The following is a 24,120-nucleotide window of genomic DNA, read 5'->3' on the forward strand; positions in this document are numbered from 1 at the left end:
TGGTAGTACAAGAATTTCACAAAGCTCAAAATGAGGTTTTGCCTACCTTATAAACTGGAAAAAGCCATTGTCCTATTTTGGTTCTGCTCCCAAAGAACGTGCCTAGTGACAGTGGCACCCGGATGCCCTCCATTGAAGCAGGTGACATGGCTCACATTGCGAGATCCAAGATCCAGCTCTCCTGTGTAGTCTCCTTTATGCTACATACTGAGTGTCATTGCTATCTTCATTGCTATCATAGCTCTACTGGGAAAGTGAGACATTTTGCCTGTGTGGATTATTTCCTCTGTGTTTTTGTGTTTGTAAGGCATTTAGGAACCTCCTTTCAGGATAGTTGTTTGTTAACAGGGCTTCATGTCACTTACATGTTCCTTTGCAGACACAACCATATAGTCTATTTTAAACTTCCTTGCAATTGCTGACCTACAATGGTCATGTTAAGGCGGTATTCAATTTATTTTTATCTGTCTTTTTAAACAATTTATTGCCTGGAAGTAAGGAGGAACAGGCGAACCTTTTGCTTAGTTAGTTGTCCTTGTAAAAGCTCAGAGTGCCCCTTGGAGTTTCATTTGTGTTTAAACTTAGTTGAAAAATGACCTTCGATATATTTGATAGTCTAAAATTCCACATGTATTTCATATTTTCTGCTTAAACCTTTGAAACTCGACATTTCCTTGAAATGAAGAAAATGAATGTTGAAGAATGTTGAAAATGAAAATGAAGTTGAAGAAAATCTAAGAAAAGCAAAAAAACTTGTTTCATATTTTGTCCTTTGCTTGACTGTATAAAGTTTGTAATTTTACGTATCTCTGTTGTGTCACCTCTTCTTCCCTAAGACAAATTTATTAACTTTTTAATTTCCTCACAGGAAAGCTTTTCTGTTATTCAGATTTTTCTGACCAGTCTGAGGATTTTTGTATCTTTGATATATCAATGGAGAACTGATTTTTAGACTGAATGTGTTTTTATTGTTATTGTTAATAACCAATATTCAGCATTCCAACTATTATCATTTACTCTTCTTTTAAAAACAGATTTCTCTCTTTAAATTTACTTAATCTCATCTAACTGATGTTTCCATTGAATCGTTCTCCAAATTGGCATATCTGAATCTTAATCTCAAGGTTCTTTAACAAGAAATTAGTTTCTTCCTATACATGTATATAGCACCATATTTAGTAGGTACAGGCCAGATCAGCCAGTAAACTGCAAAATTAACCTAGCTTCACAGCGTAGTGATTTTAATGTGTCTTCATTTTTCTGTATTAATACCTATGTATGTTTTATGGGCATATCTTACATTTTTTTTCCAAGTATGGATTCTGGATATAGTGAGCAGCATGAATAGCCTATTCTCTTTAGTCCCTATGACCCCTTTAAAGTTAGTCTGAAATTCTTCTTTTCTTGAATAGACACAGAACCGTATGAAGCTGATGGCTGACAACTATGAGGATGATCACCTCAAATCCTCATCCCATTCCAACCAAACCAACCACAAGCCCTCCCCAGACCAGGTAAAGCCTCTCTCTTTTTCTCTTGTAAAGTAATTTGACAATGGAGGCTGATTATTTTGAGTTGTATGTTATTTTCCCTGACATGCTTGCAGTACCTTGGAACAAAAATAGCATTCCACAATGCAGTTACGAAACAGAAATTGATGTTGCTGTTCCTTCCTTGAAGAAGGAATGTGAAAAAAAGTTCCTGGTACCAAGCTATTATTAAGTGGGTGAAGAGGGGACAGCAAGAAATGTTGCCTGCCTTAAAATGCAAGACTAGAGTCCTGTGTAGCATGTTCATGTTTTAGTAACTCGTGGTTTGCTGTTCGAATGTGTGGAGTGCCAAGAACTGTTCCTTGTCTTCAGTAGCAGGAAATCATGCTCCAGGATCAGTTTTCTGATCTATGCATTGCATATGAGCAGTTCCCTTCACTTCCCATGAGGAAATCCTGGCCTGTGTGCCAAATGAGCAGAGGCTGCTCCCTCACAGACTCAATGGGCCATGAACTGGAGGAAAATCAATTTACCATCTCCAAGGCAGTGAGGAGCCTCTTGTGTCACTTACAAAGCACAGCTGTGTGTTTGATAACTATCAGAAAGATTACCTGTCCCTCGGGTAACACAGAAAATGCCAACGTAATTGCATATCCCTTGTTGTAATCTCATCCATTCCAATTTAATTAAAATATTAGTGATCATTAATCACTGCCTTGACAAAGTGAAAGAATGTTTGGCACTCCTCTTCACCCTCTGGCTGATCTAGAAATTATTGAGATCTGAGGGAAGGCGTCTCACTCTAGACCTTTAAACACCAACCTTGTGAATTGCCGAAATTGAGTAATGTACAAGAGGAAAGTGGGAAAGCAAACACAAAACACAATATTCACTTTGCAAAAATAAATAGTTATTTTTTTCTTTGTCTCTATTAGAAAATAACAAGGGATATAAGCAAAGGAATAATCAGAAAAATTCTCCTTTTCAAAGCAGCTTCCTTCTGCATCTTGTTTTAATACCATTCTCCAGATAGTATGGAAAGAACTGTAAATTGAATGTCTTTAATTTCCTGGTATGCTTTTGGAAAAATGTTGGTTTTAGCTTCTTCAGGAGAACACAATTGTCAAGACTGCATATTAAATTGCTTTTCCAAATTTATTTTGGAGGAAATGTTAGAATATCTGTCATATCTGCATTGCAAGTATGTAGTGAAATGAAACCATTTGTACAATGTAATTGTAGTACATGTTTGCGACTGAATGCAGGATAGTATTCACAGATGAAACGAAAAGATAAAATATAAATATTTAAGGATTTTCTTGCAAAGACTTCAAGGGGAGGGTGCCAGGGAGACAGCAGGAGAAGAGTCCAACTGCACCTTCCCTTTGTGGAGGGGCATTTTAGAAGCTAGCAAAGCCTACAAGAAAGCAAAAGAAACTGTACCTCAAGGTAACCCTGAGTATTCCATAAGAGATTAAAACCACGCTTTTTGCTACTATTTGTACTTACGTATGTGCTTTAAATACTAACCAACTCTTTATTTCATTCCCATGCTGCTCTGGGGCTTTTCTCCCATTGCCACCTGTGCACCGCTAGGATGAGGAGGAGGGTATTTGGGCATAACCAGTCAGATGCTCTTAGCTCAGCCATTTTGTTCAGAACGGTGAGAATCAACTTCACTTGCCATTAGAAAAGTTTCCGACAGTCGCTCTTCCCTCTCACTGCTGCGTGCATTGTGAAACCGGGGCACACCCCTTCTCCCCTGCTTGCATAGTCTCTGCATGTGGGTGTTTCTTGTGTGCCTATTTGTCGTTGGTGACTTTCTTCTAATAATAATCATGTCATTGTTTCGTGATGCTGTAGGGAGAACTTTCCAGGGCATGTAATTGAGTTTATATGCAAAGCAAAGTCTTAGAGCATACAAGAGAACAGGAAATGTCTTTCACAATTTATCATTAACTTTATGAAGGAAATGTTTTCAGTAAGATTCTTTTTCCAAGTAGTTTGCACTGTAGCCAAATCTACGTATGCTTTTGCGATTCTGGTCAGTAAAAAACTTGCTCGGAGATAAGTGTTCCTCCTCCAGATAATGTTTCTGCTAAAGGTTTCGAGCATGTTGAGATCTGTGAGATGGCTGCCATGCAGGCTGACCTGCTCACAAATATTTATCAGCTCAGAGCAAATGATTCTTGATCCTGACTCAAAATATAATATATAATAAATTTTCTGTAAATTTGAAGGCAGAGAATAAAATCCCCTTAAGCTTCCCTTCTGCCTTCCATCTCCCTCATTCTCTCTCTCTTTCTCTTAGAAAAAAAAAGGGGTGGGGAGAAATTGGTAGCTTTTTGTCATTTAAACAACATAACAACATTTTGTTTCTCTGTATCTGCCCCCATAGTTTTATCTTTTCTGTTGTCTCTGCAACAACTCCCATTTCCACAACAGAGGGCAGTGCACAGGGCAGAGTCATTCTCTAGCAAAGAAAAAAACATCCTTTACTAACCAAGAGCCTTGATATGGAGCCACACAGATCAAATATGGATTAGAAGGCTACAGTGCATAGAATTCATTTTTAAAGTTTTAAAGTAGAATAAATTTATTTAAACACTATAAATATTGTAAAGGATTGAGCCGTGATGATAATAGTTCTAAAATGTATATGAAGCTTTTTCACATACTCTTCATTAAAAATATTCCACATGCATATCTTTGCAGCTTTTCCCAGAACTTGATTTTTCCATATCAATTATTTGAAAGAAAGCTTTTCTGAAAAACTGTGTAAATCTTGGAATTTCACATTTGTGAAAATTATTGCTTCATTTGTAAAATAGAACAAATTACTCTCGTCTCTTCACCCTTGTTCAATTAACTGCGAAGTTACATTTCTGTCTGACTATTGATCAGATCCCTCTTTCCAAATCAACCATCTAAAAAATTTCATCCAACTGTCACAATGTCAAACTGGAATTTCATGCCTTGGGGTTTGAACTGGGAAAATCTCTTCAGTGGGAAAACTGATAAAGTGCTTCATTAATTTGCACTCATTGTTGATTTCACGTTCTTCTCGAATCACTGTTCTTGCAATGGCTGTATGTTAGTATGTGATGTTAAAGGTTTTGGAGAGAATGCTTGTTAAGTTTTGCGGAAGCATGGTAATTAAACAGGAATCATCAGGTAAGTAAACGATGAAAAGGAAGACAACACTCACTATAAAGGTAGGAATAATTCTCATTTTCATTGCAGTGTGAAAATGAAGGTTGTATAGTGAATATTGATAGAAAAATCTCTTTTCTTCTCCCATTTGCTGATCTGTCTATGAATGAAACTGTGTCAAGAGTGAATTGATAGGTACTCCACATACCAATTAAATACAGTATATGCCTCTACTTGGTACTTGAGGCATTTTCCTCTGCTTCCACACTGTGGCTGCAGAACAAGGAAAACATGTTACAGAATGTCCTAGTCGAAATAATGAGGCAGCCAGCATCATCACCTAACAGACATCCCATCTGAGAAACATGTCAGTCTCAAGTCTGTCTTACATACATCAACAAGGGAAAACACAGAGGTGATTGATGCTTCCCGAGCCACTTATTCCTAACAAAGTCCATTTTCACCATGGCATTCTGTTTTGAATGTGTACATTCAAAAAAAAAAAAAAAAAGTTACTTGATCTTTTTTGTAAAAAAAAAAATTTTAAACCACTTAACCTGCATGTGTTAAATAAAGTGCATGTGTTAAAATGATTTTTAGAAAGTACCCAGTAGTATAGGACTTGAAGATAATTTTTCTAGGTTACTTTAGGTCCTTGAGGATGTGATTTTCTCTGGCCAATACTGAAGATACAGTGGAGACCATAGAAATACACACAGTAACAAACTGCATTATTTTGTGTTTGCCCTGCAGAATAGTAGAATTGATGGAAAATGTTAATATTATGTCAGTTCTGTACATGACAGCACTGTCAGATATAATTCTCCTGAAATAGAGCGTGCACCCTTCCTATAGTTTTAGAGAATGGTAATTTGCAGTTCCATCTAAATACCAACCTTTATCTCTATGAATGATTCTCTCAGTTCCTCGCTGTTTGAATTTCTCATGACTCTTTTTATTTCCCACATGGAGCTGTGTCTTCTCAATATCTGATTCTAATGTCCTTTCTAATAAGGATGCCCTTTTGTCTTTCTCAGATACTAGTATGGACTGGCCAGTGACTTTATTGGTTATTCACTTTTATCCAAAAATAATAGGAATTTACACTTTGTGATATCTAATATGTATTACATGATGTGTATATTCTTGGAAATGCATGCTGTATGTTGTATATGGAAAAGAAGAAAGCTGCCATGCTTAAAATTCTCAGGTTGTTTAGTTCATGTAGTTTTCTCATTAAGTACAGCAATACTATCCACAATGTGAGAAAGTGTGAGCGTGGTTCTGAAATCTGCTTGAGTTACCTCTGCCAGTCAAATATGAGAAGAACTAATTTTGTTGAATGGATGTAGTGAGCATAGGATCAACAAAAAAAACTGTCAGAAGAGTGAAAGGCAATCAAATTGAAGGACATATGGAAAAGCAACGGTGAAGAAAAAGTGTGAAGGGCAAAAATAGAGGATAGAGCAAACTGAAACTGTGACAACTGAGATTTACATCCCAGCATATAATATATATGCACTTTGTGTGTGTTTTTAAGCATGCATGCCGTTGTATAGCATTCCTCTTCCCATATTCCATTGCTCTGGTTTGCAGTAGGAATTGGAACCTAGGAGATGCCATCACCATATGATTTTTGAACTCATTCTGCGGAACTATTTTCTGTTAATAATTGCCAAAAAAATCTGAAGTCATGGATATGCCTGCTAAGGAGCAAAGCATTTGGCTTTTCTGTGTTTGAATTCCAGGAACAGAATCTGAAAATGAATTTTACACTTATTAAGAGTAACAGCGGAATGGCCTTAGAGCTACCATTGAACTGGAGCACATTAAAGGAAAAAAAGTTAAAGATGATGAAAATATCAGTACATTCCTATTACTGTAAAATCTTTGCCAGACAAAAGGTCTCTTTTGTGACATTTTTCCTTAAATTCTGTCAAATTCAATTATAAACTGTAAGCACTGTGAGCTTGTTATTGAAAGCATTAGCATAACGTAAGACACCTCTTAAGATTTCAGGGATGATGTTTGTGATGGTAAGAGGACTTAAGTCATAACCAGAAAATATTTGAATCATTTCCATTATCTGACAGTCAACTCAAGTAAATTCCATAGACTTCTTGTCAAAAAGTGTAAATTATAGTTTTGGGATCATCAGATTACACCTATACTATTCATGAGCAATGTAGTTCGAATGACATTTCTATATTCCTTCTATTATGACAAAGTTGTTAAAAAGGATTGAAAAAGGTTAAGCTCACAGAGAAGTTGATGCTACCAAACACAGGCAAAAGGCAACTGAACGATCAGTTTGTAAGCCCTGTGTTTCTGGTGTTCACAGAGCAATTTTGTTTCACCCCTAGGAATGCTGAGGATGAACATTCACAATTTTCCTTTTGTTTGTTTTTGAGGGGGTATTTATTTATTTCCATTTTACAGCTGAAAAGAAATGCCTAGCCAATGGATACCTCATCAGTCAGCACACCTAGTTACTCAAAGAGAAGAGTAGCAGAAGTAGGTGACAGATGATACAGCCTGAAGAACTGTGGCTACTGTCATGGTAGAGTAAGAGGAATAGAAGTAGTGACGTTGAGGGAAGACATCTCAGGACACAATGCAACCTTTGCCACAGCTGCCAATCCCCATGAACTTTTCATTAAGATTACTACAGAAATAACAGCATCTGTGCTTTGGAAAGTTTGAGAAAAACATTCTTTTTTAAAAGCTGTTCAGTGCTTGGATAAATATATTGATTTCCTTCAGCAAAGTAGATATCTTATTCATGATGAGATTCATTTTCAAATGATTACACAGGCATTCATTAAGTGCATAAATGTGATCTTTTTCTCAACATCAAGCACATTTTATGCTTGCAGCATGTAGAGGGCTGCTTGTCTTACTGTCACACTTCTTTTAGGTTCTCAGTCTTGTCACTTTTTACACTGTGACCTGATAAGCTTCTCTGTGGATGCTTTTCACATAGATTCATTTTCAGTATGGTCTTTTTAATTGCTAGATCATGCAGAATGGTCAGAAACTCCAAGCTTTCATGCCTGACTCATGTTACAGTATACTTTACTGGATGCAGTACTAGACCACGATTCAGAAGATAATTCTTTCCTGGCATTGTCTCCCACCACTTGCTTGTTCTCTTTCTCTCTGTCTCAAATTCTCTAATCGTAAAATGAGCTCAAGTTTTTGTGAAGTGTAAGTTCTGCTTGGGAAAAGTGCTACATAAGTGCTAGGTAATATTATTACACAATATCCTAAAACCGTGTTGTTACAGTAATATAATGGTGATTATAATACCTCATTTTGAATTTGTTCCCAAAATTGTGTTGGATTTGTGTTCAGCTTGATTTATTAATATTTCTTATTTTTCTTTCCAAGATCTTATTCCTTCCCCAAAAAGGGAAAAACAGTATTTCAAGGAGCTGCCATTCTAGCCTACTGAGCAAAGCTCTTGGACTGCTGTCTCTTCTTTATTGCCTTCTGTTGTCTCCTGAAGAGTCATTCCTTCTTCTATAAAATCTACAGATGAGTTGTGCGTTCGTTACAGTTCATCTTTCATACATGTAAAATCACTGTGAAAGCGTGCACCTTATCCTTGCCTTAAAGACATATCCTGTGCAAAATGTGAAGGCAACTCCATGAAATGGCCTTACTTTATTTAGACATTATCACTTGGCCTGACTGAAAGATAAGCTGCCAGATTTGTTTTGTCATACTGTGCCAATCAGGACTCCTCACTCCCACTTTCCAGATGGGCAAAACTTACAGTAGTAACAACTAAGAACCGAGGTGGGATGCACACAAATAAGATAATGTAACTAATTAATTGGTACTTTTAATATCATTGTCCTGCTTAATCACAGGATCTGCCTTCCGTCCCTGCTTTTCCGGAGTCTTGCTTATATGGGTGTCATCCTTAATGATGAACCTGAAAGACTCCTGTGCCTGAAAGACTCGAGCTCAGGCAAGAAGGCACAAGAAGAGTGTGTGGACTGACAGCTCCTGCAGTCAGGAAGCACAGTTCAGAGTCATGATTTAGCTATCAAATGAGTATCTATTCTTTTCAAGCCTTTCCAAGTGTTTCCTTTCTTCAGAAAATAACCTTTTCTCCTTTGACTCTGAATAATGGAAAGCCTTTTGTAGTGGCTTTCTTATTTTAGTCTAAGCCACAGTCTCATTATGGTGGAGTGACCAACTTAAGTGATACTGATCTCAAGCTTAATATCTTGCTTAATGATTAATGTTCTATCACTCAGTTTGGAAACCACTCCTTTCCACTCTTATTCTGTTCCTTACTGTAATCTTTTAGCCAATAAGTGAAAAGCATTGTTAAACTAGAATGGACTGGTTTGGAGAAGAATGCTATCCTTAAAATGACGTTAACTTCTTCTGTCCTTTTCCTGTTTCTGGGAACAATTCTTTTGCCAGCTTGTTTCTTTAACTATAGTGCTTTGCTATCTTAATAACTATTTTATGTTGGAAGAATATACTCTCTGTCCAAGAATGTTTTATCTACCAGCACAAAAGAACTGATCTTGATACACTGTTAGTCTTCCTTCTGATCCCAGAAAGATAAGACTAAGATTTCCAGATGGAATTTTGTAATCTGCAGTTCTGGGATGAATTAAGCACTCACAACAGAGGTGTAACTGGATTGTATCACTGTCTTCCTATTATTCTTAGAGATCAAAGAAGAACACAAATAGATACTTATATTCTAAAACATTCAAAACAGATGGCTGGTTTCTTTTTGTAGAGATTTGAGCTTTTCAGCAAAACAATCGCAAAGAGGCTATCATTCATTTCTACCAAGTGAGATTATTCCAGGTCTGTATCTTATTTTCTTTGATGATTTACAGCTCAATATGTTCTTCTTCTCTCCGCTGGTTCTTTGTAGTAAGTAAGAATTCTGTACTCTTTTTTTTTCTTTTTTTTTTTTCTGTAAGTTGTCACTTAGAGACTGTGCAATAGTCTGTACTATCTCCCAATTACTCAGTCATTTAGGTCTCCAATGGCCTTCATCCAAATGCCAAGATGCAACCACAGAAGAAACTTCTGCCTACTGACTGTGAATACACCATTGGTAGTGTAAGGGAGAGTGAAGCTGAGCTCTGGAGTGGAGATGCTGCAGCCAGGCTGCGGCTGTCATTGCCAGTGCCTGTTAATTATAAGTTAGGGGGAAAGAAACTGGGAAGGATGAATGATGTTAGAGTAGAGAAAGAATCAAGCCCAAACCTGCTTTCCAATATATTAACTATGAAAACAAGCTTGAGAGAAATGTGACTGAAATAAAAGCTGATGAGGGCACGTAGCCAATCTAGACGCTATATTTTCCTGGCTGATGAAGTTTGTAATTACTGACAGAGATGCCAGGTTCCAACTCATAGTATTCTCACCACAGGCAATCCAACTACATCTGTTTGTTTAATGCAGCTTATAGATAAGAATTGTGTATATGTATGTATGTATATAAACGTATTTGTTAATTGGATTTTGCATTTGAATTAGAGGGAAGAACTGCCAAAAGAATTCGTGACAACAGATGAACCAGTAAACCAGACAGACTGTGGCTCCATGTGGCTTTGCTTTGAAAGTGTTTTGTAGTAGGTAGGGAGCTAGAACAACGGAAGGAAGGCTCAGTGCTAGAGAGGGACGAGGCAAAGCTTCGTATCGTGGACAGGGAGGTTATAGTTCATCTGAACAGGAAGAGCACTGATTGTGTTCTCTGGTAGACTACTTAAGAAATACCTTCTGTTTTCCATTAGCAATGTATCAGACAGCAGGGAGACGAAAGAATGCAGTCCTTGGTACATAAGCATTCACATGGACAGATTCTCCCAGAATATGTAATGCAATTTTCTGGTTTCATACAAAAGTATATTAGCTGCTGTTTCCTTTTATCTGTTGTAATAGGAAGAAGCAATAAACAAACTACAGTACAGCTATGAGTACTTGTGCTTTCCTGTTCACTTTTACTTAGAGAATGAGCGCTAGAAAGCTCAAATGGATCAAAAATAGAAGCAAGTTATTGTTTCTTATTCTTAAACTGCTGTATTCTCGTAAAAAAAAGGCATCAGCATGAAATTGATTCTGTAAAATCAAAACTTTCACTGACTTAATTATATCCACAGAAGCTTGATCAGGTGGATGCTATGTAAATCTTCAGTGTCGTCGTGCCAGCTGCAAGCACTTTGCACTTTATTCATTGAACCATTTTCATTTGCTACAGGAATTACCTTTTTTTTTCTTTGATGATATTGTAATTTTCAGTATCACAAGTCTAATTACCCAGTTTCACAGCTTCCTGTAGTTGAATTTATTACTGAATCTGGTAGCTGATACAACTTATCAGAAAGATTCTCGAATGACAGGTATGTTAACATCTTAAAGAGCAGTGGAAGGTGTTAGATCCTTTGTGGACCTTGCTTTACTTTACCCCACCTGCTTTTTGGAGTATTAAGTTGCTGGGTTGCTAGATTCCCAAGAAATTTTTGAAAACAAAAGAAAAACTTAGACAAATAGAACAGCATTTGAACAGGTATTTTCTAATCATCTTGCAGTTAAGTCACAAATCTCATTCCTTTGCCTCAGCTAGAAAAGAGCCATATGGACTGTTACAGAAGAATGAGATGCATTGTGCAATTAGTTATATTTAGGAGGTGAGGATTTGGGCAAATGCTCTGGCTTTTGAAAGCAGAGAACTGATGAAACATGCAAAATTCAAGCTGGGTTTGCTGTATGTAGAGAACCCCTTCAGCTCTCCCCACTGCTGGACTTCAGTATTCCCCAGTGTGCCAATTATAAGCTTCACACAGTCCTGCCAGTGTGTTTCAATTCTGATTGCAGTAGTCCCTGCTATTCCACACATGGTTCCCCACAAAATTTTACTCTGCAGCCCATGTAAGCAAAAGTTGCTGGTGTCATGAAAAAGCACTTCTGGATTTGTTATGTAGAAAAATATTTTTGAACTATTCTCTCATTTTAGGTGCTTTAGGAATCCAACCAACCCACTGCAATTATTTGATTCACCTACATAATGGGCAAAAGATTCTACTTAAACGAAGGAACTTAGTAAAAAAAACAGTTCTCCCCTTTTTGTACTTTTTCTAGTCTTCTGGTCTGGATTTTTCCCAAGATGAAGGGAGTGAACTCTGGAAATCATTAATCCATGGGATTTGTTCATGGTGTATAAAAATTTCAAAAATAATTTGCTTTATAAAAATGATTTCCTAATTGATTCTGTCAGAACTGAACTGAGTAAGACAGCTCTGTCAAAACAGCCAGAATCTCCTTCGGCTCCTCACGCATGTTGTTTTGTTTTGTTTTATGAGGAGAAAATGATGAAGGTTAGATTTAAATCCATTTTTGTCTTTAAAACAAATCTGAAGAAAACTGAGCCTGTCCTTGGGCTTTTGTGTTGTGGTCTCCTGAAGAAACCAAGTATCTGTGCAGCAGTGAACTGAGCTGAACTGAACTGAGGTCAGGCAGTGTCTTTTTGAGAACTTTCTTCTGTTTCCATTTAAAATAATGAAGGGAAGACATCAGTGATAAATTGTTCTGAATTTGGGAAAGCTTTGCACTTTCTGAGCCAAATTCATGCCTCATAAAACTCCACTGCATTCAATGGTTGCAAGATGATCGTAGTTGAACCCTTACATTTGTTGCCAAACAAACACAAATGGTTTGAGCAGGGAAAAGGCATAATTCAATTTACCATGCAAATATTTCCAGACTGTATCATTCTGTTTCTTAGTTTATTTCCGTATCTCACAATACAAGAAATTTTGCTATGTAGGCAAAATTTTCTTTTCTGATGATATCTATAACAAAACCCAGATACAGGAGAGTTGTTTTCCTTTTGGCATCTGAGAACCCACTATGATCCATTCCATCTTTTGTTAGATTTTTCAGGTCCTCCTTGGAATAATTTCTTTTTAATAAATGTCTCCATGTACCCAGACTTCAGGTCCATCTTCTGCTGTGTAACTAGTTTGGGAAGTAAGTTTTGTTGGGCAGCATCTGGAGGCAATGGAGTTGAAAACTGGAGCTGAAAATAATTTGCCATGTTTGCTTAAAATGTGCTTAATAGGAGATAAAGTGCTATCTGATTTAACTTGATTGTTTTCAAAGCCTATTTGCCACATCCAGCCTAAGGTTTTGAAGACGTCCTTGTTGCTGTTGTTATTTTTGTGCCTTTGCAGCTTCTACAAAGAACAGTCAAGGTCCATAGAAGAGGCTAGCAAGCTAGAGTGTTTCTCAAACTGGAGAATTCCTTGGAAACTTTCTGATTCCTCCTCTGTACGCTTCTTCCAAGTGCTTGCAAACCCAGTTGTATTTTGACCTCACTTTAATTACTTTGACTGTGAGGTAACCTATCAGTTCCATTTTATTTTCTTAGAAAAATAGAATAATTAAGGCTGGAAAAGATTTCTGTGATTTATGAGTAAGAGGCAAAAAGTTTGCTGAATTACTTGATTGCAGAATGAAGACCACTTATCTGCATTACTCTGCCTTATTATGTTCTGTAGTGAATAAAATACACATAACACATGTGCAAGCTAATGACAGCAGTCATGCCAGTGCCAACCGTGTTGGTGCTGCAGTGTCAATATGAAGTTATTTTCTCCCTTTTATTTGCCCAGAGAATTCATATATACATTTCTGTGAGAAAAAGATGACTGTTGTTGATCCACATGCATGATTCTGAGTAAGGAAGTTTTGGAAGAAGGTAACTCTTTCTAGATCAATTGATGTAAATGGAAAAACAGGCAAGCTCTTATGAGTGCCTATAAAACTTTTTTTGGCTCCGAAGTGGGAGTTGCAGATTTATCAGTGTGTAGAAATGTAGAACATATTCTCTGAAATTAATTAAATGAAGTTAATTACTTAGTTCTGGAAAAGCGGTTGCTTCCTTTGGAGAAAAGAGAATGTTAGCAAGGAGAAAGGTGCCTGGGTCATTTGTCCTTTTGCCTGGAGAACTAATAATTTAAAGCTAGTGGTTGTGGTAACTGAGTTCTATTACAGGTTGATTAAAACCATACTTTACTCTGCAGACATTTATGGATAGTCAGTGTTGCGTTTGTCTCAGTTCAACACTGCTGACTTACACCAACCATTCATTGCCTTTCTTCTCCATATAACCACCTGGTTGACTGTTCTTGCATATGTACGTTATACACTGTTCAGACAAACTTTTAGACACTGTAGGCACTGTATCTGAGGTGTATTCATCTTTCACATTAAAAGAGACCAAACATTTAGATAGCTCTATCCAGCCAGATCCCGTTACAAGTACCTTATCTGTGCAGCGCATTTAAATACAGACTTCTGTCATAAAAAACTTTCAAATACAGTTACTCATATGTAAGCTGACCATTGTACAGCACCAACAAGACTACAGTTGAAAAAGCAGGATTAATTTCCTTCTGAAGCATATCTTAGTCCTGATGGGCTTGCAAACCTACAATTAGATTCACATTTGTCATGCTTGAAGTTAATCTTTTTTTTTTTTTCCCTCAGAAAAACGGAGCACGTTGTTTTCCAAGTTGAATTTGTTTTGAAATACCTTCCCAAGTGCCTTTATTGGTTGGTAGAGATGCTTTGGTTTTGTATCAGTGATTTGTCGGACATTTCATGTCTCAACTTCAGCAATGTAGCAATCGCCTTTTTTTTCCTTCAAACATAGCTGGCCATTAGCAGTATTCTGAACTAGAGGATACATTAAGCAGACTTCATTCCATGCTTTGGTGAGGATGGCCTAAACATATCAGTGTGCTTAATGAAGATTGGCTGCTTTAGAAGATATTCCCGGGTTTGGTCTATTTATCCATTGTTTTCCTAGAAAGCTCTACGGCACTGAGCTGACCATGAGAACACGCTGTGGTTTATGCATCCAGTACTGCCCTGCCTTCCCACTTAGCAAATGCTCTTACACCCTCTTGAGATAAGGCAGTGGCAGCTCAGCTGTGTGGGAAGCAGAATGCCTTTTGCTAATTGTGTCGTTCAAATTAGATATGGCAGGAACGCAGATAGAAGGGCATTTCCTTCTTGACTGGCAGGCTTTAATGGATCCCAAGTGAGAGAAATCATTGCTCTGTGAACAGCTTTGGGAATGCTGCTAGTTAAGAACTTTCACACGCCTCATTTGGCCTATTTCCAGAGAGGGAGGAACATGCTTCTCAAGGTAAGGGGGCAGAGAGAACATCCCTGAGCAGTCAGATTCTGCTCTTCTATTAAAGTTTTCCATCACTACTTGCCAGAGAGCTGTGCTTTCTCTTTGCCACAGCTGGGAATTTGGCAAGTCTTGCTCTTTCTGGGTCTGATGGATCTGCATATCTGATGGATGTTGAATACACTCTGGTACCTGAAAGAGAATACAAGGCAGCTGCTGTGTTGGTTGGACAGCTAGTTATCAGATGTTGACTACTTCATTTTCACATTTTAATAAAAACAGATATTTCTCAGGACATTCTGTCGTTCTCCCCTTTGTGGCCAAACCAATTAGTAGGATAGGAAACACCAGGTAAATTAGAAATGTCATGTATTTTTAAACATGTACAGCCAGTGCAGTTTGAGATCATAATCTCAGTGATTTTAATTATAAGAAATTGGGATAGGTAGTGCAAATTCACCAAACAACCAAAATTGATAGGTGTAATTGGTTAAAGACAGTTGTACTAGGTGATGGAAGTGAAACATGACTATGCTGAAATATCCCTTCCCATTGTCCTGTACAAGAGAGCAGCATTCTGCCCTGCTGCAATCTTCAGGCTTGCTGCATCAAATTGTATTTTAACACATGCACGTAACTGCAAACGGAGCTTGCCCTGAGGCCACACATAGCAGTAGGTTTTATAATAAGCGAGTGAGCTTACTCTCTCTGCAGGTCTCTTGTCCATCCCCTCTGCACCAGCACCGTCTCAGCAGTGTCTCCGGCACGGGCTGCCGAGTACAGCTGGCTCTCTGTGGGACAAGCAGTTTGACATCAGTTAGCTGCTTAGCCACTGCTCTCAGATCCTCTCGCTCTACAGAAATTAATCCATGTAGAACAGCGTTAGAAACAAAATAAGTGAGCCCTGACAGCCTTATTAAAAGGGCTCGAAGCCAGAGGCTTTGTTGAAAGTGGTGCCAGCACCCTGTTTCTGTTGACTCAGAGATTATCTCACTCCTTATTCATTAGCAGGGTCAGAGGTGTCCTATTGAAAAGATATCCCCGGCCGCTAGCAGAGAGCAGGTGCAGCCCCTGCCTGGGAGCACAAAGCCAGGCTGCCAGCGCTGTGGCCGGGCTCTCCAGCTCTCAGAGCTGGGGTGCATCACTGCATGTAGCTTCAGTGCCTTGTTTAATGGAGTGGAGGCCCAAAGCCTGGTTCTTTGATCTGTTGCAAACCTTAAAGACAACTCGGGCCCTATTTTTTGGAAAAACAAATGAAAAATGACTCTTCTATAGTTTATGTGGGAACTGGATGGTTCCAGGGATTGCAGTGAGGGAAAAAAAAAAAAAAAAGTTAGATACAGAGATTCAGATTAGGTAATGTAAAATGAAATAAAATAGTACTTAATTAGAGTTCTTTGATTTTATTTTTTATCGTGTTACATAGAATCTGGCTTGCATAAGATGATTGCCTTTTCAAAACTGTAGGAGACTTTCTGGTTAAGATACTTTCTGTGATTTCTACAGCAGAGTGATGTTCATCTTAGAAACAAGCAACTTTCCATCATTAGAAATTTCTTTCTTTGAAATGTGTTTAATGCGTGCATGCGTACGTAACAAATGTAAGTAAAATAAGCTAGAATCTATGTTGTTATTGCCAGTCACCTTTTTATCAGAAGAATAAATTACCTTTAAAGGAGAGATTTGAGATGGATGACTGAAGTCCTCATGGATAATCAATAGACTTAATCCATTTAATTTATACCACTTCATTTTTCAGCCCATATCATCATTATTTCAGATATCAGTAAGATGGTTGTCGTCACCACATCGCCTTTACCTGATGTACTTCATTTCTGTCTGTCTATGTGCTGTATGGTTGCAGGACTGTAGGATAGGAATGCTGCGGGGAGGGAGGGTGTTTGTGTTTCTTGAAGCTGAACAAGACTGTAAGCTAGTCGCTGATCTTCGCCTTCACCGTTGCTTGTGTCTCACTTGTCTCAGACTGTACCTCACTATTTCTGTTCTCTTATTTCAGATAATTCAACCCCTCTTAGAACTTGATCAGAATCGCAGCAAGTTGAAGCTGTACATTGGACATCTGACAGCCCTCTGCCATGACCGTGACCCCTTGATTCTGCGTGGACTCACCCCACCTGCTTCCTACCATTTGGATGATGACCGGGCAGCTTGGGAGAAAGAGCTGCAGAAGATGACCCAGGAGCAGGTGAGTTTGTGGTCTGAAGCTCTGAGAAAGGGCCTGAAATGTTTATGTAGGTCATATGTAGGTAATATATATAATATAGGTCACATAATGATGTGCCACACCAAAATGTTGTGAAATCATGCCGTAAGTGGTGAAAACAGCCAGCAAAGATCCACAGTTCAGCTGGTGGAAGAAGTCAATATTTCTTGAAATCATTGGCATTTGATATTTATTATGGAATTTTATTTGTTCTTGTATCTGTATTTGACAACTTGCACTTAGGCAGTCACGGAAATTATAACTGCAAGATACCCCTTTTGCCATGTTTTGAACTACTAACAGATTTAGCTGTTCTTTATAACTTAACATAGTCATGGGGATCTTAAATCTTTTTCTAATGACACAAATCATTTATATTTTAATTGGCATATTTTTATGAGCCACTCACTTTATGTAAATGTATGCAGTGTCTTTATCATCTGCAGCAGTATGTTCTGCCACTACTTTCTTCTGCTTTTTGTATTACCACCTTGCCCAGATAACTCACTTGAGATTTGACCCCTGGTACTAAGTGCCATACATCCATGTACACATGCACACACACACACACACACACACACACACAGAGTGGTTTCAGAAGTCCAACAGTGTATTTCCAAGAGTTTTAAAATACTGAAAGAAGAAGAACTGAAAGGTCTTAATAATGGCTTGTCTGATGAAGTCATTACAGAGACTGTCAATCTAGCTATAATTCAACTACAGAAATAATCTTCCTTTCTCCCAACTCTAGTGATGTCTTGCCTTCCTTAATCCCTTCCCTGGCAGTTTTTATCTCTTGTTTCATACTGTAATTGATCACTCCCCACAACCTTTTTTTTCTCATTACTTCCTATTTCAACCCTTTAATTTTTATTTTACTCCTGAGTTACACATACATTAGATAAACTCATATAAGGCATATGCGGCCACTTTCGTTCTTTTGAACCTTCAGATTATAATGCCAATTCTTTTACCAAATTGTTCACTACTGTATGTATACAGCAAACTCTACCCAGTATGTACAGAAACTAGTGTAAGGCCTATATAATTAAATGGGGTTTTGCAGGTCAGTGAACACTATATTGAGTCTTACCTGAATGCTTCAGTTCTGGTATTCTTTTATGATGCTCAATTTTGATTCAAAAATTTGAGACAGCAGCTCAGAAACTAAATTACAGGAAGCCAACAGAAGCATATCTAACAATTTATAAAGAAGACCAGACCTCTAATGATAAATATGCCTGTAACAGGATTTAGATGGTACAAGACAGTTAGTCTCTGTCTTTCTATCTATCTTCATTCATTTACTTGATTCAGCATGTGCTGTATGCCTTGCTCGATATCTACATTTGTCTCCATAGGCTTGGCACATTCTTTTTTCCTACAGAGCCTGCTATCCCCTACGCACTAAGTCAGCATTTTTTGCCTCTGGAATTCTGTACTCCCTGATCCAGGATTAAAAGTTTTTCAGTATAACGCATGCCATCATTTTGAACCATGTTGTCTGTTAGGGTGGGATGAAACAACGGTTGGCAAATCCTGTAATGTGTATGGGGGGCCTTCTCTGAGAGAAAAAAAAGAAAAGAAAAGAATTAAAACTGTACGTGGGCAAAATTTGAATTTCCCTGAAAGAAATTGATTAGTCTGATATAGCCATTGTGATCTTTGAATATAATCAGGATCTATGAGCCCAAGTAGGAAGGTCCTACAGGAGAATCTGGACAGGCTGGAAGGCTGGACTGAGGACAGCAGGATGAAGTTCAACAAGACCAAGTGCTGGGTCATGCACTTTAGTCGCAACAATCCCATGCAACGCCATGGTCGTCAAGCAGATTTGCTGGAAGACTGTGCAGAGGAAAAGTACCTGGGGGTGTTGGTTGATGCTTGGATGAACACAAGTCAGCAGTGTGCTCAGGTGGCTAAGGAGGCCAATGACATCCTGGCTTGTATCAGAAATAGTACAGCCAAGAGGTGATTGTCCCTCTGTACTTGGCACTGGTGGGGCTGTATCTCAAGTACTGTGTTCAGTTTGTGGCCCCTCACTGCGAAAAAGTCATTGAGGCTCTGGAGTTTGTGTCCAGAGAAGGGCAATGGAGCTGTGATAGGTCTGGAGCACAGGCCTTATGAGGATCAGCTGACGGAACTGAGATTGTTCAGTCTGGAGAAGGGGAAGCTCAGGGATACCTCATCACTTTTTGCAATAAACTAAAAGGAGGCTGTGGCAAGGCCTGGATTGGTCTCCTTTCCCAGGTAACAGCAACAGGATAAGAAGGAATGGCCTCAAGTTGTGCCAGGGGAAGATCGGATTGAATATTAGGAAAAACCTATTTTCAGAAAGGAGGAGTGATGAGGCACTGGAACGGGGTGCCCAGGGAAGTGATTGAGTCACTGTCCCTGGAGGTGTTCAAGAGCCATATAGATACTGTACTAAGGAAAATAGTTTAGTGGGCAACATTGGTGGTAGGTGGATGGTCGGACTAGATGATTTTAGAGGTTCTAACCTTGGAGATTCTATGATTTTATGATCTACTAGAGGTTAGGGCAGTGAATCTTGTGAGTCCCTTCCAACTTGAGATATTCTATGATTATATATTCAAGAGAAAAAGGTAAAGGAAATGGGAAAAGCTTTCTTTTGCAAGTCCTTCTGGGTAGATGGTCTACTGAAACAGCATCTGTTCTTTCTAGTTCTCATAAAACTTTGCCAGACCCCTAGCAACATTTATGAAGAAAGTGTTCAAGTGTAAATGGTGAGAAAATTATTTATCTAAGTTGTCTTAGAGAAGAGAAAAAATACATTTTTCCATCTCCTCTCATTCTTGTCTTAATTCTGCATTACTATCCCCTCATTTATTAAAAGTGGTTACTCCATATGTGATCCCCATGCATAATTAATATTTGCTAAAATAAAATGTAGCAGTCCCTTCTGTTTTCCCATGCTCACATCGATTGTATTTAACAAACTTCTGTTGAAAAATACAAACTAATGATATATTTCAATTTACAAAGCACATTTTTCATTTATGTCTGCAGAGCGTTTCTGTTTCTGACTGCAGAATTTCCTTTGTGTTTAAAGGATTCCCATGGGGGGAGAAATCAGTTCTCCAGATTCACAGAAGCCCGTGACAGACTGCCCATTTTGCATCTTTGGAATTTTAATGAGTTTTGTAAATTACTTCAAATCCAGTGCATTAAATTCACTCCTGTCCCTTCTAATATGATCCTTTGTAGATAATGCTTCACAAGCCTCAGTGGGAAAAAATTAATCCTCTTGAATGTTAAGAAGTGTTAACAATGTTAGAGAGGATACATTTAACTAAAGACCAATGATATTTAAGAATGATGCTAATGTATCCACTTCTCACCAATGAGATGGTTTGGGGTTTATTTGTGTGTGTGTGTGTGTTTGTTTTGCTGGTTTGTTTTCAGTGCTTTTTTTTCTAATAAATAATGAAGAATTCATTTTTATACTGTTGGTTTTGGAGCTGTGATTTCCCACTCCAGCAGCTATTACTGGTGAAGTGTTGTACTGTGTTTCAGTATTCTGCAAGTCTTTCATGCCTGCTGGACAGGCTCAGATACAAATAGAAATAGAATTTTTTGACTTCTTTTCATAAATCTAGTGTACAAAGTAGACATAAACTTTATATTCTTCTAGCACATCCACAGTGACCCACAGAAACTCATGTACAAGTCAGTGTTGGAAAAGCATCTGCCATAGTTCTCAGGGGAGTATGTTGTCAGATTAATAATTTCATGGACTCCAAAAATTTGATTGATAATTGGTACCTCTCATGTGTAATAGTTTCTGTATACTGCCATTGAGTTCAGCTGTATTCCTTAGTGGCTTCAATTGATTTTAATCAGAATATGTAGCCAGAATGCTATATAGTTCTTTGTTGTTGGCATTTTTTCAAAGGCGTTTTGCAAAGTTGAGTTACTGTAGTAAAATCTTGGTCCATCTTTACTGAAGGCCTGAAGGCAATACTTTATGAATATACAATATCTCAAAAACTAATGTAAACAGAGTATACCAAGTTGTGGAGAGTGGAGAATCTACAGTGCTTGGAACCATGTCATTAAGTTACTAATTTGGTGGAAAATACTCCTTTGAGTCAGTTCTGAACCAATACTCCCAAATATTTCAACCAGTGCTGTTTCTGGAACTGTCCTCCTTCAACCGGTTCATGCCCTCTTAAACATTTTTCTTATTATAAAATTGGAGTTACCAGCAGGAAGGATGAATGTTCCAAATCTTGACACAGAGAAATAAAAATTCCATTCATTTATTGTAAATAATCGCAATATCCTAGCAATTTCTATTAAATACAGTATTTTCTTTCACTTTGTCCTAAGCATATCATTATGGTAATATTGGGCTCTGTAGAACTTCGGCTACATTTTGCATTTCAGATGGTTGTCCTGACGTGAGGGATTTTGTTCCTTATGAAAGAAATAACGTTAAGAACATAATGATATGTTCCACATTTTATTTACAGTTCAGGGTGGTTGTTTTTTTTTGTTTGTTTGCTTGTTTTCTTATCTTTACAAAAGGAAAGAGTGGAGAAGAAGCAGAGACTTGATGAAAACCATCATTTATATATTTTGGTGGTGGTTTGCTGCATTGTGGCTGGAAGGCAGCAGTGTGAGAAAGTAAAAAGACAACCAAACAGAGCAACCAGATATTAGTAGCAGGCGACAGTGCTTATTCCGTTAATAGCTTAACCAGTGTTATAAATGTTTCTCATAACTTCAAAACCAGCTCTCTCTATCTTGGAGAGATTTTTTATTTTCAACAGGTCCTGCAGTGAAGGACATTCTAAAATAATACTTCCTTTTGCAGAAAAGGATTTATCTGATAAAAATAATTTCCTTACCCCTGGGAATAGGAGGAGGTAGCATTTTACTCCCTTGCTCCCAGCTATCAGAGGCTCTTTTCAGCCACTTTTGACATGTCCAGGCTTCATCCTGTCTGTTTCTGTCACCCCTGGGCACCGTTTTTTCTGCACAATTGACCTCTTCCCAGAGGTGTTTCCAGCACCATTTGCATTGTGACCTGGGCATTAGCAGCAGCCTGTAGGAGCTGGGCAAGTTTATTTCCACGAGACTGTCTCTCAGAAGACACTTGTGATGGAATGCTGTCCCACACCACTATTGACACCTTGTTGTACCTGTGACTCCTTCAGCAATGAAGTGCTTTTGAAAAACCTTTATTGTCATAGAAGAGCCATTGTAGTGAAGCAAGATTTTCCCTTCTCCCTGTCTACTGGCTCCCGTCAAGGCACACAGCATCTTAGGATTCCTACTTACTAACCCTCTCCTAAGAAGTCAAGAGTTTCTCTTCTGCTCAGCCGCTCAAAGCAGAAGAAGGAGAAAGGTGATGATGTGGCTTCCCTGTATCAGCCACCACCTGCTTCATCAGATAACCAGTCATGACACTGTATATAATTCACATTTCACTGTCAGCCAAGTTAATGTTAAGCTTTTCATACAAGATACCAAATTGCATGCAGGTAGTTTTAAAATTCAGTTTTAAAAGTGCATATATGCCTGCTGAATTTTAGAAGTATCAAACACGTTTTGTCATACAAACTATTCTAAGTGGGGTAAGCACTAAATTACAAATTGCTATTTGATATACTTCCTGTATACTTTGTTTACAGTCCTTTTGTGTCACTACTTCTGTATCATCTGTGAGAAATTACTCAACTTATTTAGTTTCTGTAAAGACATTACTTTGCGGTTTGGCATTCAGCAATTCTAAATTACTACATTACTTCAGAGTTTACCCTGTCTTTCCTCTTGGACTGCTCTTCCATTAGCTTGTTATCTCCCCCACCTGATTTATGTCATTTATTTTTAATTTGTAATCTTATGGGAATGCATAATGTATTTTAAAATTAAACAGCCCACTTCTGGTCTCTGTTAGAAATTAAAAGTAATAAGTGCAACAATTTATACTTCTTTATATAAAAATGTATTTGCTGACTTTATCTGAGAAAATAATAGATACAGGAACTCTCTAAAATTATTACATTGTAGAGCATTTTTAGCCTGCATATTAAATTAATGTTTTGGGTGAGGGTGAGAACTTGGGATCAATGTCACAATTCTTAAATACTGATTGAAGTCACAAACATTATCCATTTACAGATTCTGACATAACAGTATCCATTTGTATTTGTGCATTGAAGTACTAGTATTAATTTTAATTAAAATGTATACTCTCAATCAATAACACTAATTAGTCCTATCTTGGAAAGAGATACAAAGGGAAAAACATTGCTTTCAGGATGAGGCCAGGTGTTTGGTGGGGGAGTGCCTAAAATTTATTGTAGTCTCTTTTCAAGTGGTCTCTATAAGCAGATGGTGTACAAGCCTGAGACGTTACCTCATTTTTTCAAGGGCAGCTCACCTCTCCATACTTACTATTAACAAGTTCTGTTATTGTGTGCCTTGCTTGGATGCTACAGTGCTCATGGAGGTTTTCTGCAGAATCTCACGGCATGGGACGTGGCTACGGATTGTGGCTGGTTGTGCAGAGGGATTCTGGGGAGGCCTCTGGGGAAATCCCTCATGCATAAAGGGAACCACATGCAGGAGCAGCTGGGTCCTTGTGTTGTCTGTCAGCTTCACTGGGTTGTACGAAAACAAAATATTCCATAGAATTTTCTTTCTTGGAATATCTGTCAGAAATTTCAGGGCTAACAGGGATCCTCCATCACTTTGTAATAAACAAAATCCAAGATCCTAGACTTCCTCTTAAAGAGAAGTAAATAATGTGAGAAGAGTAGGAAGGGCTCAGTCTCTGATCCTGAAATAAATAGATGCGTATAACTTAATAATTCACTAACTTCTTGCAGCTTTGTCCTATCTTCTGTGTTTCACAAAGCTGTAACTGGATTTCCAATCCTTTCTTCTAACATTTAAGAAGAGTCATTTTCAAAACTCATAAGATGTGACTTAGAAGAGAGTTTTTTTCAGATTAGTCAAGTTTTCCCTGTCGTGAGACAGTTATCAGTCATTGCCTTGAATAAATGAGCAGAGTCCCTGTGGAGTACTGCAGCCTCATT

General features: G+C 38.0%; 2 protein-coding genes across 4 annotated transcripts in view; both read left to right on the top strand.

The window, feature by feature from the left end:
* Nucleotides 1-24,120, top strand: part of LOC100542571 (zinc finger protein OZF-like) — a 1,148,434-nt gene that overhangs the window by 242,921 nt on the left and 881,393 nt on the right. The gene's annotated exons all lie outside the window — the stretch shown is intronic.
* Nucleotides 1,413-24,120, top strand: part of LOC104911887 (ELKS/Rab6-interacting/CAST family member 1-like) — a 28,702-nt gene continuing 5,994 nt past the window's right edge. Inside the window, exons 1-3 of one of the 2 annotated variants that reach the window (XM_010714202.2) lie at nt 1,413-1,514; nt 3,087-3,153; nt 16,844-17,032. In XM_010714202.2, the coding sequence (XP_010712504.1) occupies nt 1,447-1,514; nt 3,087-3,153; nt 16,844-17,032 (324 nt within the window). In that variant the 5' untranslated portion in view covers nt 1,413-1,446. The remainder of the gene's footprint in view (nt 1,515-3,086; nt 3,154-16,843; nt 17,033-24,120) is intronic. The other variant, XM_010714209.2, reaches the window with a different exon arrangement.

Source organism: Meleagris gallopavo, chromosome 1 (genome assembly GCF_000146605.3).
Source record: "Meleagris gallopavo isolate NT-WF06-2002-E0010 breed Aviagen turkey brand Nicholas breeding stock chromosome 1, Turkey_5.1, whole genome shotgun sequence".
NCBI classification, from domain to species: Eukaryota; Metazoa; Chordata; class Aves; order Galliformes; family Phasianidae; genus Meleagris; species Meleagris gallopavo.